At 40.1% G+C, this 17,838-nt stretch overlaps 1 protein-coding gene across 3 annotated transcripts in view; it reads right to left on the reverse strand.

Annotated features, from left to right (window-relative positions):
- Window positions 1–17,838, reverse strand: part of CCDC148 (coiled-coil domain containing 148) — a 147,846-nt gene that overhangs the window by 77,914 nt on the left and 52,094 nt on the right. For 2 of the 3 annotated variants that reach the window (XM_038751570.1, XM_038751572.1), the window contains 3 exons: window positions 10,235–10,338; window positions 519–601; window positions 114–259 (listed from right to left, as the gene is read on the reverse strand). In XM_038751570.1, coding sequence (XP_038607498.1) covers window positions 114–259; window positions 519–601; window positions 10,235–10,338 — 333 coding nt within the window. Of the gene's footprint in view, window positions 1–113; window positions 260–518; window positions 602–10,234; window positions 10,339–17,838 lie in introns of those variants that run through there. The other variant, XM_038751573.1, reaches the window with a different exon arrangement.

Raw genomic sequence — 17,838 nt, forward strand, 5'->3', positions numbered from 1 at the left:
TATCAACTTTGATTAAAAACTTCAATACTTCCTTTTATATATCTAACTTTATCCATCAAACCATAAATAATAGTACATGCCAGAATTTTGAAAATTGTTTTTCAAGTACCGACCTGTTCAACCACCTTGATGGGATTAAAGTCATTTTCTGGGCAGGACTGTAGTTCAGATAGCCTGTATTTCAAATCCTCCCTCAATGACCAGATTGGATTGATTGTATTTTTTATATATGTGTCCAATTCTTCAGATAAGTTCAATTCTAGTTGAGAAAAGAATTTTTTTCAAAGAGGCTCATATTACAGAACTATTCTATCAACTTTCTTCTAGTAATGATACCATTAAGAATGAGGCTAGCATTACAAACCTCATTTATGACACCTTTAGGAAATAAACCAACAGGAATTTGTGTTCAGAGAAAGAGAAGGAAGAGAGACAAGGGGATCAGTGGCCTGAAAGGACAGCATTTGGTATGCTTTTAAGTTAAAACTTTCCTTAATGAAGCATCTGAAAATTCTCACCAAAATTCTTCAGGTCCAAAAGGCACTCACATTCAGGGCTCCCCTCATCAAGAAAAGTTTGGATTTCAGATTCCAGTTTATGTCTGGAATGGACAAATGTTAGGATAAAATACATCTATTTACTAATGAAATCTGAGCAAATAAAAAGAAACTCGAGAACAAACGTCTCTAAAATAAAACTAGCAGCTCATTTTAGAGAGCACTGTAAACATGTCTTGGTTAAATCTATATTGTATTTCCCTTTCCCTGTCCATCTGTCTGTCCCTTTGGAAACTTAGTGATTTGTTCAGAGGCAGTTTTCAAAACAATCATTGGCCTCTCCACTGATCCTGCTTCTAATGCTCCAGGCTCCACAGACTGTTTATCTCTCTCTAGAAATGGGTCTGCATGAGGTGAACAACATGAACCATATTGCCATTCTGGGCTGAGTGATTCTCTTCATGCATTGTGACAGATGGGCCAAGGCTCTTCCTTTAAAACTGTCTTAGAAATAAGCATTTTTGTGCAAATTTCTTATGTAGAGAAGTGTCTCGAGAATTGATGTACTCTAAGTTGTTTGTCTTCAAATACAAGAATCTAGAAACTTCTTCTGAAGTTAATTTCTAAGCTAGAGATTTGGTATTTCCAGGAGTCCTTACGGGGAAGTAATCTGTAACACTGCAGATTTCCATCTTCTTTCAAATAAAGAACTACCAGGAAATCTCTTAGATGCCTGTGGGGAGGTGGGGGTAGGGTGAGGGGGAAACCTCTCCTCCTGGATGAAAGCTTATGAGTCTGAACGAATACCACATCAGGAACTGGATGAGTGGAAGGTCTGAAGAAGAAGATGACAAGAGGATCAATGTTTTTTGGCTAGATATGTTGTGCTGAAACACTAAGGGACCCAAAGAGACCCTCCAGGAAGAACAAAAGGTAGCCACTGTCCTATGCAGAATTTGTCTGGCTGGGTAAACAGTTTTAGAAACTAAAGAGTGAATTTCCTCATGGTGGAAATAGTCTAGGTAAGAGAAATACCTCATTTAACATGAACTTATTGTATGCTGTTTTGAACTAGAATTAAAGTTTCTAGATTGCAAAATGAATTCTAAAATGCTTATTACTATTTTTAAATGGTATCTGTAAAGGGCTTACTATGTGCAAGCACTACTCTAAACTCTGGGGTAGATACAAGTGAATCAGGTTGACCATGGTTCCTGTCTTGCTCACAGTCGAAGTGTGAAGGAGAACAGGTATCCCCATTTTTTGGAAGAGGAAACTAAGGGATTGAGAAGTTAAATGACTTCCCCAAGGTCACTCAGCAGGCAAGTGGTGAAGCCGGGATTAGAACCCAGCTTGGACTACGGATATGGGCAAGGGAGTCAGAAGGTAATGGGTTCTAATCCTGGCTCCACTACTTGTCTGCTGTGGCCTTGGGCAAGTCACTTCACTTCTCAGCATGGCATAGTGTACAGAACATGGGCTTGGGAGTCAAAAGGTCATGGGTTCTAATCCTGATTCTGCCACTTGTCTGCTGTGTGACCTTGGGCAAGCCCCTTCACTTCTCTGTGCCTCAATTACCTCATTTGTAAAATGGGGATGAAGACTGTGAGCCCTATGTGGGACAGGAACTGTGTCCAACCTGATCTGCTTGTATCCACCCAGTGCTTAAGACAGTGCCTGGCACATAGTAAACGCTTAACTAGTGCCATAATTATTATTCTCTGTGCCTCAGTTCCCTCATCTGTACAGTGGGGGATTAAGACTCTGAGTCCCATGCGGGACAGGGACTGTGTCCACCCCAATTTGCTTATATCCTCCCCAGTGCTTAGTACAGTGACTGGTACATAGTAGGAGCTTAAATACCACAATCATTATTATTATTCTTTTTATTATCATTATTATTATTAAATCAGGTCCTCAGACTCCCAAGCCTGTGCTCTTTCCAGACTCCCAAGCCTATAGGTCTCTCATTGGCCTTTTTAGCCACACAAGCAATTGGATCTCAAATTATTCTAATCCCTGTTGTGGGCAAAAAGATTCAAATTACTAGATATAGCCACCTAATTGTCCCTGTTGAAGAAGGCTTTGCCCAGAATACCCAAACTTTTATTTTTTAACAACATATGTGAAAGGGTGTGAATTAAGGTTGCTGTCATGACCAAGTGCACTTAGGTGGAGCCCAGACAGATATTTTGGAGCTAGTCAAACCTGCCACTCCAGGGATTGGAAGGTACTAGGGGGGAATAAATGGACCCTGGGCTAAGGAGAACTTTCACATTAGTTGGCAAATGTTTTGCTCCCAACATTTTCAGGCAGTAGGGAGGAAAAAGTACAAGGTTTTATATTAAGTGATTTGTCCAAGACTTCAGGGACACAGCAGAATTAGAACCCAGGTTTCTTTATTGCTAGCCCAGGTTCACTCCACAAGAGCTCCTTGTTTCTCTCATACACCAAAGCAGAATCTATGTTGAGAATTAAATTTTAAGTTAAGCAATATAGGCCACATCTGTAATGATGAAAATAATGCCAGTGCTAATCCAAATAGAATTAATCTCTCCAGTGCTTCCTCCACAATCCAGATTGGTTTAACTCTTTTGGCTGCAGGCTGCAGTCATGTCAGGGACCCAGAAGGGAATTACTGGCCTAGAACTAATCTGCCTTTTAAAAAACAAGCTTCACAAAACAGGGACCCATTTACCTAAGGATCTGACAGACAATTAACACTTTAACTTGCTTCCAAATGATCTGCATAGACTGGATTGTAAACTGTGCTTCATTCCTCTAATAGCATCTGTTTTGTATTGTTTTTTTTCCAGAATTGTATTTCCTCTGGGTCCTGCACCTGCTTGAGACTGAATTCTTTTCTAGAGACCCTCTTTCCTTGTTGGATTCTTCCCCCTTCTGGACTTAGAGTGAGAATTCGGTGGGGAAGAGAAAGGTTTATTTCTATATTGGTAGCTTTGGAAGCCAAAAGCAGTAATGATGGAGTCTTATATGATTTCATCCCAAGACACGTCACCCCCAAGCACTTCTTTTATGAGTATCAGCAACCACATGCTATGTCCCCTAAAGACACTGCCTCATTTCACAGATCCAATACTCAGGCTCTTATATATTATCCCCTTCAAGACTGTATATAATAATAATGATGGTATTTGTTAAGTGCTTACTATGTGCCAAGCACTGTTCTAAGTGCTGGGGTAGACACAAGGGTAAGCAGGTTGTCCCATGTGGGGCTCACAGTCTTAATCCCCATTTTACAGATGAGGTAACTGAGATTCAGAGAAGTTAAGTGGTTTTCCCAAGGTCACACAGCAGACAAGTGGCAGAGCTGGGATTAGAACCCACGACCTCTGACTCCCAAGCCCAGGCTCTTTCCACTAAGCGACGCTGCTCATTGTGGGCAGGAATCACGTCTAATAACATTGTTGTACTGTTCTCTCCCAAACACTTAGTACAGTGCTCTGCAAGTAGTAAATGCTCAATAAATGACTGATTGACCGAACTTGAAACTTGACCTAAGATTACTGATATAGCAGCCAGAAATCTTCATTCAGACGAAGGAAAGTGCCATTTCACAGATGGAGAAGCCCGGCAATCCTAATTCCGGCACTGATTATGTGCATGGCCTAGCAGAAAGCGGATGAGCCTGTGAGTCAGAGAATCTGGGTTTTAATCCTGGCTCTACCCATTTCCTGTTATGTGACCTCGTTCATTCATTCAATCATTCATTCGTATTTATTGAGCACTCACTGTGTGCAAAGCCATACTAAGCATTTGGGAGAGTATAACTACAGACACATTCCCTGCCCACAATGAGCTCACAGTATAGAGGGAAAAACAGACATTAATATATATAAATAAATTACATCTATATACATATCTCCCCCTCTCCCCCTCGTCCCCCTCATCATCCCCCCATCTTACCTCCTTCCCTTCCCCACAGCACCTGTATATATGTATATATGTTTGTACATATTTATTACTCTATGTATTTATTTATTTATTTTACTTGTACATATCTATTCTATTTATTTTATTTTGTTAGTATGTTTGGTTTTGTTCTCTGTCTCCCCCTTTTAGACTGTGAGCCCACTGTTGGGTAGGGACTGTCTCTATATGTTGCCAACTTGTACTTCCCAAGCACTTAGTACAGTGCTCTGCATACAGTAAGCGCTCAATAAATACAATTGATTGATTGATTGATCTGGGGATGAAAGAGAGGATGAATGAAGGCAACAAGCAACTCAACTCTGCCTCTGTTGTCCTCATCTGTAAAATGGGGGTTCAAAACCTGCACTCCATCCTATTTAAACTGTGAGCCCTATGTAGGACAAGGACTGTGTCCAATCTGATCAACTTTTATCTACCTTAGTGTTTAGAGCAGTGATTGATATAAAGTGCCTAACAAATACCATAATTATTTATTATTATTGGAAAAAAATGTAAAATTCCTTCTGAATATATTTCCTTGTCACTAACATAGGGACAACTCCATTGGTGAAGTAGTTAGGCACCTTCAGGAGCTGCTAAGTGAATGCTTGCAGGTATTCCTGTGTGGAAAAAGTTGGACTTTAAACATTTACACTCCACAGTTTGAATTGAGAGTGTAATCTATGATGTATGGATAATGACATTTTTCCTATTTTTTTTTTTTAATTTTGGGAACGGAGCTCCATCCTGACTCCCACTCAGCCTTGCAATGGGAGTGGAACAGAGAAGATCCCAGAAATACACTCCTGAGCTAGGTCCTCCTGGGAAGTCTCAGGTGCCTAGTGGCCTGTAAAATTATAAATATGTGTAACTTGGATGCTTAGGGTGGGCCCAAATTTCTTTTGGTTAAAGGAGTGAAAATTGTGGGAATGTTATCATTTTTATGGGCAAATTAATAAGATCCATGTCTAAACTAGACTATTTCCCTTTACTTGCCTTTTACCAAAAACCAAGACCCTTCTATTTATCCTGACCAGAAATATCTAATAACTTTGTTTGAAGATGCCATTATCATTATTAAGATTTTTTTCAAGCTACTATAGTATATCTTTCCATAATTGAGCCTCTACACATCTAAAGTTTCTACTTTCAGTAGTTTATGTCATATAGCCAAGTTAGCAAAATAAAAAATGAATTTTCTCAATTCAAATAAGAGCAACCTAATCTTCTTGTAATTACTCCTCAAAAATACACCTTTGAGCAAGCCCAAAACACAGAGAAGTTCCATCCATAAAAAAGAACATTTCAGACAGTGATGCACTTACCATCAAAGTTCTTTAACATATGAGTTAGCATTTCCAGAGTGCTTTATATGTTTTACAATCATTAGTTATATAATATGGCGTTACTATGACACAGTCAGTTATCCTTATTTTATTCATTGTTTATTATAGTTGAGAGAGTCAGCCAGGCAGACTAGAATTGTGACCTGGAGTATCTTTGTCTAAGGTTTTCATTTAGGCCATTTGTCAACAATATTTTGTCTGGAATCTTAATTGTAGCGTTGGTTTGACAGCTCAAACCCTCTAATATTGCTGAACAGATGGGGGTGTATTACAGTTTATAGATATTTATTATGGGAAACAAAGAGCTTTCTAAATGCAATGATGCCACTTTCAATATCAGGTTTAATATTATAGCAGAAAATAAATATATATAACATAAATTTGTTAAAATGAATACTACTGTAATAGTAATAAGTATGTAAGTGTATCTGGTCCATGACAAAGGATTTATAATTTTTTCAAGACTACCAAAATCCTAAAGTTGATCTTTAGTATTATTTCCATTTTAGAGAAGATAAATCATAACTGGAACTCTTGTCTGTTTCTATACTGCTGCAGTTCACCAGCAGATCTCCCTAACCAAATGATCTTAATAAATGTCTTCATGGCCATTGTGGTGAAACTGAAATTTCCAGAATTTCAAAGAAATAGATCAAAGAACCAGCTGGGCAGTTGTTCATTACAGCGAAGACTTGAAGTATGAAGAGGAAGTCTTCTCTCCTTATCAACCTGGCAAGAACCCCAAACTCTGCTTGTCCTCACTCCCAGTAATTCAAATTCTGTCCCACTATATACCTAGTTAACCACATTTTGATTCTGCTCAAATCATCCCAAATTATAATTCCTAACCATTTCTCAATGAATTCCTTCATCTTGAATCCTTGGGTGCTGATACAAAGTTTTTAACATTAACCTAACTCTAAACTGAAAGCCCCAGATTTCACAGCTCTGATCGGTACAAGTGTAAAATGAATTTAACACCATTTCTCTGAGCTATTTCAAGGAATCACTAAGATTATAAAAAGCTTTGCTACCCATTGATAAAAGATGATATAAATTTAAATAATTCTTGGTAACCCAAGGAGGTGAGAAAAGTTGTATATTTCTGTGAAAAGAAGATGCCATTTCAGGTGTCTATTTTAAGGGGGTTGAGCAATGAAAAGATAGGGTGGCAAATAAGTATTACCAGCCTTAGATTAAAACATTTAATTTGTGGCTTTCACAGTATGATATAAATGAACCCAGAATTATTTAATACTTGCCTAGCATAAATAGCTTTCTTTTCAATATCTCCCCCAAGGCCTCTTCATTGGGCATTCATTCATTCATTCAATTGTATTTATTGAGTGTTCATCATCATCATCATCATCATCATCAATCGCATTTACTGAGCGCTTACTATGTGCAGAGCACTGTACTAAGCACTTGGGAAGTACAAATTGGCAACATATAGAGACAGTCCCTACCCAACAGTGGGCTCACAGTCTAAAAGGGGGAGACAGAGAACAAAACCAAACATACTAACAAAATAAAATAAATAGAATAGTAAATATGTACAAGTAAAATAAATAGAGTAATAAATATGTACAAACATATATACAGGTGCTGTAGGGAGGGGAAGGAGGTAAGGTGGGGGAGAGAAAGGAGGGGGCTCAGTCATCTGCTTGCTGTGTGACCTTGGGCAAATCACTTAACTATTGTGTCTCAATTTTAACATCTGTAAAATACCTGTTCTCCCTCCCCCTTAGACTGTGAGCCCCATCTGGGACAGGGACTCTGTCTCGCCTGATTATCTTATATCTACCCTAGCACTTACTATAGTGGTTGACATATAGTAAGAACATAACAAATACCCCAATTATTACTATATTATGAATTATTACTATGTTATAAAACTAATCAATTTTGCAGGCCCTCACATGGTGGGTGATGTCATCTCTGGGCAATGGCATCAGAGAGAAAGAGAAAAAGAGAGAGGAACAGCAAGAGAAAGGATCTCCAGACTCTTCAGGATCTCTTCCCCCACCCGACAATACCAGGACCTGGGATGGGGAAATGTATCTTATCCCCAAGAACATCCGGGTTTCCCTAATGGCATGGTCACCTCTTGGAAGCACCTCCTAATGCCCAGCCAGCCTATCAGCAGGTATAGCTTCCCCATCCTAAGCGGGAAGCCCACACAGACAAAAACCACATTCCTCTATTCAGATGATATCACCTATTGACCAGCCAGCAGTCTCATTCTAAATGGGGCCCTATGTGGTGTCAGAGTCAAGTCTAATTCTCACCTATGTATGCTTTCCCAGCACTTTAAAACAGTGCTTTGTTTTGGCTTTTTTTTTTTTTGGTGGGGGGGGGATGTTGTTTTTTGATATTTGTTAAACATTTACTGTGTTCCAGGCACTGTATTTAAGTAGATACAAATTAATCAGGTTGGACAGAGTCCCTGTCCCAAACATTTGGCTCCCAGTCTTTATCCCCGTTTTACAGATGAGGTAACTGAGGCACAGAGAAGTGAAGTGACTTACCCGAGGTCACCCAGCAGACAAGTGGCAGAGCCATTGTTCTGTACTGAACTGCACACAGTAAACACTTCAATACTACTACTATACTGTACTATACTATACTATACTCACTCTCTCCCCTTCCCTTCCTCTGGCCAGGCCCGCCAATACAAAGTCTGATCCATTCTTCCCCCTAATTTATCACCGCAAGATTCCCAGGCATATAAGCATATCAAGCATCGTGGCCTGCTACCAAATCAGGGGCTTCAACACATGACTAAAGAAGCTCCAAGGAGCCACTGCCACTCTTCTGAAGTGCTGTGTGTAGGACAAACAACAAGCACGACAGCACAGCTAAGGACAGTCTCTAAATATCTTTGGGACGGTCAGAACTGGTGGCCTTTTCAACCACAGGAGGTAAAGTTCACCATCAGTGGTGTCATTTGAGGAAAACTACATTGCAAAAATCTACAGTTGATGCATATTTGTTTGTTCATCTTATCTTTCCTCTTTTTAAGGAAGGGGAACTGGGACTATTTTGTAACATAAACCTTAAAGGCCTCAACCAGTGCTAAGTACCTAGGAGCACTTGTTGATAAACCTACTCATGTGCTGATTTCAACAATCATTGACTTGATGTGAGGTCACTGTTTTAGAATAATGCAGGAAATAACCTTCACTCTCTTCCCCTTCTGGTTTCATTTCTGCTCCAATTACAAGGTTAACTAAATTCTAGTCCTTATTACTTAAATATTTCCCTATGCTCACCGAATTTTTTATGTACCATCCCAACCTAAAAAGATGATCATTCTTAATGGCATTTGCCTGTGACTTCTTTCCTGCTCAAGAGCAGTATAACATATTTAAAAGAGGCAAAAATCCAGGTCAAAATTTGCTTCTTTTCCAGTGTGTTGCTCTTACATTAGCGTTTGCATCAGTGAACACTAAAATTAAAGTTGCCAATGCCTTTCCTTTGAACCTATTTTCAGTATGCTTAACTCTCCAAAAATTTCTCCATGCAGCTCAAACTTTCCATCTGTACAAGGTGACTTTTGGGTGGAAAGAGTGAGTTCAGTTTAACCATTTTTGTTCAGGGATGTAGAATGAAACTGGTTCATGGACGGTATTTGAGTTTTACAATAACTTAAAAAAAAATAAAAACAATCCAAACCAGTTGGAGCAACAAACTTGACACTTGAAAAGTAGATATTTCCTGACAGAAGGGGGAACACTACCATTTTTGATCCCGCTTAAAACAAAAGTTAATAGAATTTGAAAAGTTGAACCTGCATAGACACTAAAAAAATGCTTACTCCATTGCAGAGTATTTTATTCCACAGACTTTTGCACAAAGTTCAAGAAATGCACAGTAAGTGGAAATCTGATGTCATAGTAGCCTCTCTGTGAACCTTAAAAAGAACTTAACCCTTACTTATCTGTCTCTCATTAAAACAAACACATTTATGTCATAATTATGATACAAACTTTTTGGTCACAATCTCCCTCATACTTAGGCTGTGAGCCCCATGCCATGCCAGGGACTGTGCCCAACATAATTAACATAACATAACATAATTAATTTGTACCTACCCCAGCAGGTAGAACAGTGTTTGACACCTGGTAAGCGCTAAACAAATATCAGAAAAATACATTTGGAAGTTCACTGACTATGTTCTTTCTGATGTATGAAAAGTCAAGTGATCATAAATGAAATATTTTTTAACTAGGCGGATGCAGTTTGCAGTTGAAAGAAGAGAATATGTTAGGCTACTACGAATGCTGGATAAAGGCATCTTTTTCTCGAATAAATGCTCTATATACAGTAACATTAAATACCACTAAAAATATAGAGAATATGTGAAGATGAACATCTTTCTTGAAATCTAACATTGAGATCCTGCTGTCTTGATTTGCTCTTTGGAAATGTTCTGATGGAGATTTCCCCAAATTTTACCTGATTTCCTTCAGTTTTCTGTGCTCATGCCACCACACCTGCTTATGTTGTTTAATCAGCATTTGCTCTTTTGTCATTTTGGAAATCTTTTCTGTTTTTTCAATCTAATTTTAAAGGAGTAGGAAAAAAAGAAAAAGAAGAAAAAACTCATTACAATTGTGAATAAGCTTTTTATGCCTTTAACTTGCTTCCTGGAATACAACAGTGCTTAAAAAGTAATATTTCAGATGTTTTCCTCTAGTGTTTAATATCTCATTTTGGAATGGAAATTTGCCCTTTATCTAGAATATAGGGGGGAACATAAATCCTTAGTTAAAAAAGGGAAAATGGCATGTGAAAACCTGGCCAATTTGAACATTAGTTTTACAGTAGATGTAATAATGCCTTCCTCCCCGCCCCCGTATGTGAATTATGGGTGCTTTTGAGAATGTAGTTTTGGTTTTTCAAGAAAATCTACAAATCCTTCATCTTATGTGAAGTGACATTTTATGAACAAAGCTACCAAAGAGATATGGACAAACACAAAAAAACAATGCAAACAAGTCAGTCAGTCTCAGATATTCTCAGTAACAACAGTGCTGTGTCACATTTAGTTCTCTGACTGATTTCAGAATGCCACCTTTTTTCAAAAATCCTCAATGACCACAGTATACTGGATGCTTGGTCATGTGCCACATCACAGTTTATTCTGGCACCAGCTGCATCACTTGCATTTAAATATCTCTTTGTATTGATGATATTAAAACAAACATTAATACCAGGCATATCAGAGGGCTCAGTTTAGTTCAGATTTTGATTCAGCCAACATATAATTAATGTTCTGGGCTACAGAAGTACTTAGTGCCAGAAAATGACCTTATGGCTTTAATAAATCAGCTTTCAAGATATTGTATTTCAGGAGCAAACCCCTAAAAATGCATGCAATTTCTACCTGCCATGCACTGCTTACCTAGGCCTTGAATTTACCACCCTGATGCCCTGGCTAGAGAATCAGAATTAGAGGGTTTCTATAAACAACTACTTTAGAAAAACAAAAACAGAAACCAAAGTTCTCCCTTCAGGATTTTTATTTCTTAAAAAAAGGTCGACATTCTCCCTAAAGTTATTCCTTGAAATTACTGAAAACCCACACCAAGAAATTACAATTACTGCATCTTAAACTGCAGGCAAAGGAACTCCCAAAACAGCCTTGGCCAGAGACATCTGACCACGGAAAGAGCAGGCTTCTATTTGAATTTTCACAGCAACTCCTAATTTCCCTGAACATGCTTATCTGACCTCAAGTGCCCTGTCTTGTTTCAAAGGCCCAAGAGCCTGCATCTGGGACTTGGGCTACTGAATAAGGGAATGGAAAGAGAAGAGAAAGGGAAGAGAGATTCAGCAGCAGGAGGAGGATATCGTTATTCTGAGAGCGTGTGGGACTAGTACACTGGTGTGGTAAAGGCAGGTACATTGGAGGCGCAAAAATGTGCATATTGGCGTAGTAAAAACATGACACTCTCCCCGGCCATACTGAAAGATACTTGCTCCCCCCACCCCACCCCTGGTTAGCTCACCTCTGGAATCATTGCCTATGTGATCCACAACTTTACAAATGCCTGTTTGAATAAGCACTACTTCCCTTGTTTCAGTTGTCTCTGCTCCTTTCACTGGACCACAGAAAATGTTAAGCCCATTTAGAAGTGACAGAAAGGGGTGCAAGTCTCTCAGCAATTCCCACTGGAGACAGCTACCTCAAAAAGGGGTGGAAAGTTGCCAGTCTCTTTCAGGCACAAGATGTTCTCAGCTTAGCCCTGATGAGGGCCTCTCTAATTAATGATTCATGCTCCCTTTGCTCTTGGCCTCTAAAGAGGGCCCAGAATTCAGCAGTTGGGCCAAGCCAACAGTCACAGGTTAAGAGTCTTTGTTGACTGAGCTGCGGGATTGCCCCAAGTCCAGAAAAAAAAACCCGTGGGACCACAGCTGCTGATTGCAGGTTTCTTCCGAGGCTCCTCTTGAATCCTCTACTTACTCCCCAACAAGCTCTTTGCTACTCTCTTACTTTGCTCTTGTTCTCCTGTATAAAAGTGAATTACGAAATTAGCTTCCTACTTGACCCTGATTAAAAACTTCACTGACTCTACCCTCATCAGCCCTTATTTAGTTAAAATGTAACTGACAATTATACTTCAGGTAAAGGCTACTCTGTAATTTCACCTCCAGTCTCTGGCCTACAAAACAGTGAACTCTCTCAAACGCAGGTTGGCAAACGCCCTCTCTCCAGTCATTCATTCATTCATTCAATCGTATTTACTGTTTGCAGATCACTGTACTGTTTGGAAAGTACGATACAACAATAGAGACAATCCCTGCCCATAACAGCCCTCTGTTCTCCCTAGCACCACGTCTATATAGTCCAACTTACTCCTGCTTCTTTTCTGGGGAACCAGTGTGTCCCAGTGGAAAGAACCCAGGCCAGAGAGTCGGACAAACTGGGTTCTAGTCCTGGCTCCTCCACTTGTTATCTGTGTCACTTTGGGCAAATCACTTAACTTCTCTGTGCCACAGTTTCCTCATCAGCAAAATGAGGATTTGATATCTTCAATGATATGTGTTGAGCACTTTCTATGTGCAGAGCGCTGTATTAAGCGCTTGGGAGAGGACAATACAACAGAGTTTGCAGACACTTTCCCTGCCCACAGCGAGCTTAGAGTCTCCCTCCTAGTTAGACTGTTAGCCCCATGTGGAATGGGAACTGTCTGACCTGATTATCTTATATCTACTCCAGTGCTTGGTACATAATACAGATATCACAATTATCACAATGGCTCCCTAGGCTTAGCATCATTCAGGTAATGCAGTTTTCCTACTATTCCAGAGATACATGCAGGAAACTGCCAAGGTCAGCAATATTGGAAAAGCAGTCTATAACCTCACCTCTAGCCCCCTGCCTAAAAAATACCATTCACCAGAATTCCTGGGGCTGGGGGAAGGTGATAGTGGCCTGCCATAATGGGCTTTGTGAATGATATTACGCTAGGTGTTCATGGGGAAAGAATACAGAGGGCAGATTCTCCCCTTCATAAACTCCAGAGTCTTCTCTCTGTGGATATATTGCACCCAGCTCTACAGACTACAGGTCAGAGAACTGGATTTTCAGATGAGGTAACTGGCACAGAGAAGTTAAATGACTTGCCCAAAGTCACACAGCTGACAAGTGGCAGAGCCGGGATTTGAACCCATGACCTCTGACTCCAAAGCCCGGGCTCTTTCCACTGAGCCACGCTGCTTCTCTAGCTTTTGATGGGTTTCCAGAGGTATTGTAGTCATGCAATACAGTACAGAAATATAATCAGTTTAGAAACCAGCAGACCACATTTATCAAATACCAAGTCTGTTTTATTTACACAGAGAAGTCTAATTCAAGCAAGCATTCTAGGATTTCTCTGTTTTATTGATGACCATTTTAAAGAGCATTTGGATTGTTTCAACTGATGATATCTGGCACCTCAAAGGCTGGTTAGCCATAGATAGGTATTACTATAAATTTGAAATTGCTTTGACTCAAGTTGAGTAAGAGCAAAAATAAATGAGTGTCAGTTTGTGGAAACAATGGACAATTTTTACAGTGTAAAAAAAATCAATGTTCCTGCCTCTGGGCAGAGAGCATGCCCAATTAAGAAAACTGCAAAAGTCAAAATAAAGAACAATTTTTCATTTGGGGCTTCCAGTCTCTTCTAAATATTCTGCTGTTTTGCAAATTCACTATTATTCTTCTTTCTCTCAGCCTCAGTGCTAAACTGAAGAAAAACATACTCTGTGTGTTTATTTTACAGCAAAACGTTATGTCTTGATGTGAAGAGCATGTGCCATAGTTAGGTTCTAAGTCATTTTTATTCAACAACTTTATTCAAAGCTAACGAGGAGTGTAGGAGCACACACCCATACTGCATATGAATGCTCTGAAAGAAACTAAGTGCTGATTTTTGAAAGACAAAGAACAAAATCTCCTCACGAGAGTTTATTTTTAAATATCCTGGAATTAAAAACCATCTTTAACTGCCCTATTTGAAGAAATAGGACATCGCCTTAATGATAGACCTGGGAGCGGGTAGGTGCATTTTATTGGGAAGCTCATGGAGAATCAAAACACCTGCAAAGAAAGTTGTGGCAGCAGAGTGACAAGAATTTTTCTCATTGAGTACCAAAGACAGCCATGGGATGAGGGAGCTCACTGCAGCACCTGAAGAAATATCTCAGTGATTTCTTACCAGGGGCAAGTTCATGGTTAATTAAACTGGTTGCTCCCAGCACTGTTAACTGTGAAATGTGGGAACTTCAATCGGGATATGAGCTGGAAAATAATAAGGATGACATGATCTTTTCAGCAGAGCATCTAGAAGAGCCAGGAACAGCACCAAAACTTTATATCAGACTCCTCAGTCTTACAAAAAACATCCAGAGGCTCAGGGAAAGTTACAAAGAGCCAATAATACGATCACTTGTGGATAACACCATGCTAGAACCATTTCTCATTAACCATGCAGTAAAAAAGGGATGAGTTTTAGTTTTGGTCTGGCTATTTCACTCTTGGGAGCATTGTGGCCTACTGGAAAGAGCACGGACCTGAGAGACAGAGGACCTGAGTTCTAATTCCAGCTCTGCCACTTGCCCACCATGTGATTTTGTGCTTGCCACATAAATTATGTGCCTCAGTTTCTTCAGCTGTAAAATGGGTATTAAATATCTGTTCTCCCCCTTCTGTAGACTGTGAGCTTGATGATGGACAGGAACTGTCTGAATTGATCATCTTACTCCAGCACTTAGTACAGTGCTTGGCTCACAGAAAGTGCTTAAATGTCACTAATATTATTATCGTTGTTTTTGTTAATAAAGGGAGCCATGTTTTTAGAGAGAAAAAGAAAGGTCTAAACTGGAGTTATGGTATTCTGGGAAACTTCCAGTTAAACAGGATAGGGCCATCATCAAAAGTCCTACAGCAAGTGAGGCTTGACCCTGCCACAGATGACCCAACAAGTTTCTTGAGCAGTTTGTTTCAGCATTATCTCATTCATTCATTTGCATTTATTGAACGCTTACTGTGTGCACAGCACTGTCCTAAGTGCTTGGGAGATTACAGTACAACAATAAACAGACACATTCCCTGTCCACAACAACAAGCTTAGAGACTAGACACAAGGAGATTGACATTCATATAAATAAATAAATCTCTGTTCTGTTCTGTTCCATACACAACATCCCATGGCAAAACATGATCACTGACAACATATATTCTTGAGCTCAGCCTGGCTGTGGGTGGAAGACGGATACCCAAACAGTTCTGATACACCAAACGAAATGGAAAGGACCTCTGAGTGAGCAAAGAAAAATCAATAAAAAAGCCCCTAAGACGATAATTCTATGGCATGACTGTTCCCAGTTAAGAAGCAATATCAGCAGACCTTCAACCAGCATGTAGCAAACAGATATAGGGTAGTTGGTTTGTTTTAAACAGAGGTGTCAGTCTGTGACAGTAGCATATAGTAACATGTTCCACAAGGATAACTAAACAGTGTATAGATTATGCGTGTCCCAACTGGACAGGTCTGCAGATCACGTACTGGACTTGGCAGTCCCATTCATTCACATGGAAAGAAACATCGTCAGCAGCAGCATTTTCAAATGTAAAGGAAAATGAAATAAAAACAGATAAGTATATATTCATAAAGAGAGAAAAAAGAAAGCATAGTCAGTTGGGAATGTAATACCCAAAATAGAAATCAGTGGAAGACCTGCCAAGCTGACGTCTCTAAAACAATGCACGTAATACCCTTGGATCCAAACTACCTACTTCGAAAACCTTCTTGGAAATTCTTCACCCTTGGAAACACACAAATTATTTAAAAGAGACTAAAGGCCCCATCCAATGACAGGGCCCGGTGAGGATGGTTGAAGGGAGAAGGAACATTGTTTAGAAAGGTAACTAGAGAGCTTGACCTGTGAGAACAGTAAGGGCAGGAGGCTGGGAATGGGGAGAGAAACGTGCTCTGCCACTGGCCTGCCATGTGATTGAGAACTGTGAGAAACGTGGCCTTGTCTCCAATACCTCTTCTGATCCACTTTCTCTCCCCAATCTTTCTGCTGTTCCCAAAAGGAGAGGTAAATTTGATGTTATTCTGTGTGTAAGGGGCAGTGTGGCCAAGTGGAAAGAGCAGGGACCCAGAAGTCAAAGGACCTGGGTTCTTGTCCCAGCTTTGCCACTTTCCTGCTCTAAAACCTTGGGCAAATCACTCAAATTCTCTGTGCCTCAGTTACCCCATCTATAAACTGGGATTTTGATACCTGTTCTCCCTCCTACATAGACCGCGAGCTCCATGTGGGGCAACGACTGTGCCTGACCTGATTAACCTGTATCTACCTCAGCACTTAGAACAGTGCTTGACACATAGTAAGGACTTAACCATTACCATCATCATCATTATTATTATTATTACTATTGGACTTTTTGGTGACAAATCCTAGCTGAGGATCTGAAATCTAAAAATTGAGGCCTTGCACATTCAATTTACAAAGCGGGAGAGATTTTAATAGCATTAGCCGAAAAAAAGGTATAAAAGACTGGTGTAATCAACGGCCTGATCAATGCCAATGGAGGTTTCATACTAGTCTGCAGGGAAAATTAAAAAAGGGGCAGCAGAGAAGATGGTTGAGGTCCAAATTATGATTATGCACACTGGGGTTAGTATCCCCTGCGGGGAAGCTGGGCAGGTTTTTCCCTGACTTTGTTGGGCTGTGGGCCCCTCTGAAGGGGTTGAAATCTTGGGCCCAACCCAGCACTGGACAAGCTCCAGGCAGCAATCCTGTACCTGGCTTTAAGTCCCAGTCAGCTTTATTTGAGCGTGATTTCACTTTGTATGGAGGAGGCAAGGTGAGCCTACACAGCTACCCCTATGGATTCCTGGGATTTAGATGAAACAGCTCTTATTGTCCAAGCTGTTTAGCAGATCCATGCCTCCCGCCCTCTTCCACAAAAGGCCTTAAGAGTCATGGAAAGAATGGAAATCTCCGCCATTTACACCAGGTTGCTTTTTCAAGTCCTTTGGCTCTTGCATCTGCTCCAAAAAGCAGCAGCAGCAGAGGAGCAGCACGGCGCAGTGGATAGAGAAGGTCATGGGTTCTAATCCTGTCTCTGCCACTTGTCTGCTGTGTGACCTTGGACAAGTCACTTCACTTCTCTGGGCCTCAAATACCTCATCTGTAAAATGGGGATTGAAACTATGAGCCCTACATGGGATGGGGATTGTTTCCAACCCAATATGATTTCATCAACCCCAAAGCTTAGTCTAGTGCCTGGCACACAGTAAGCACTTAAATACCGCAATTATTATTATTATTATTATTATTATTAAAAGGCAGGAAATTCTATCCTTTTCTTCAGGCTCTCAGTTCTGATTGTGAGAGCCACATCAGGTAGTCTCTACTACAGAGTATGGTCACAGGCCTGACAGGGGGCCAGCTCCACCCAGCGTCACTGGGAACATTCTGGAAAGACACTGACTCTTCAGCCAATAATAATAATAACAATAATAATAGCATTTATTAAGCGCTTACTATGTGCAAAGCAC

The sequence above is a fragment of the Tachyglossus aculeatus genome, chromosome 9 (genome assembly GCF_015852505.1).
Source record: "Tachyglossus aculeatus isolate mTacAcu1 chromosome 9, mTacAcu1.pri, whole genome shotgun sequence".
NCBI classification, from domain to species: Eukaryota; Metazoa; Chordata; class Mammalia; order Monotremata; family Tachyglossidae; genus Tachyglossus; species Tachyglossus aculeatus.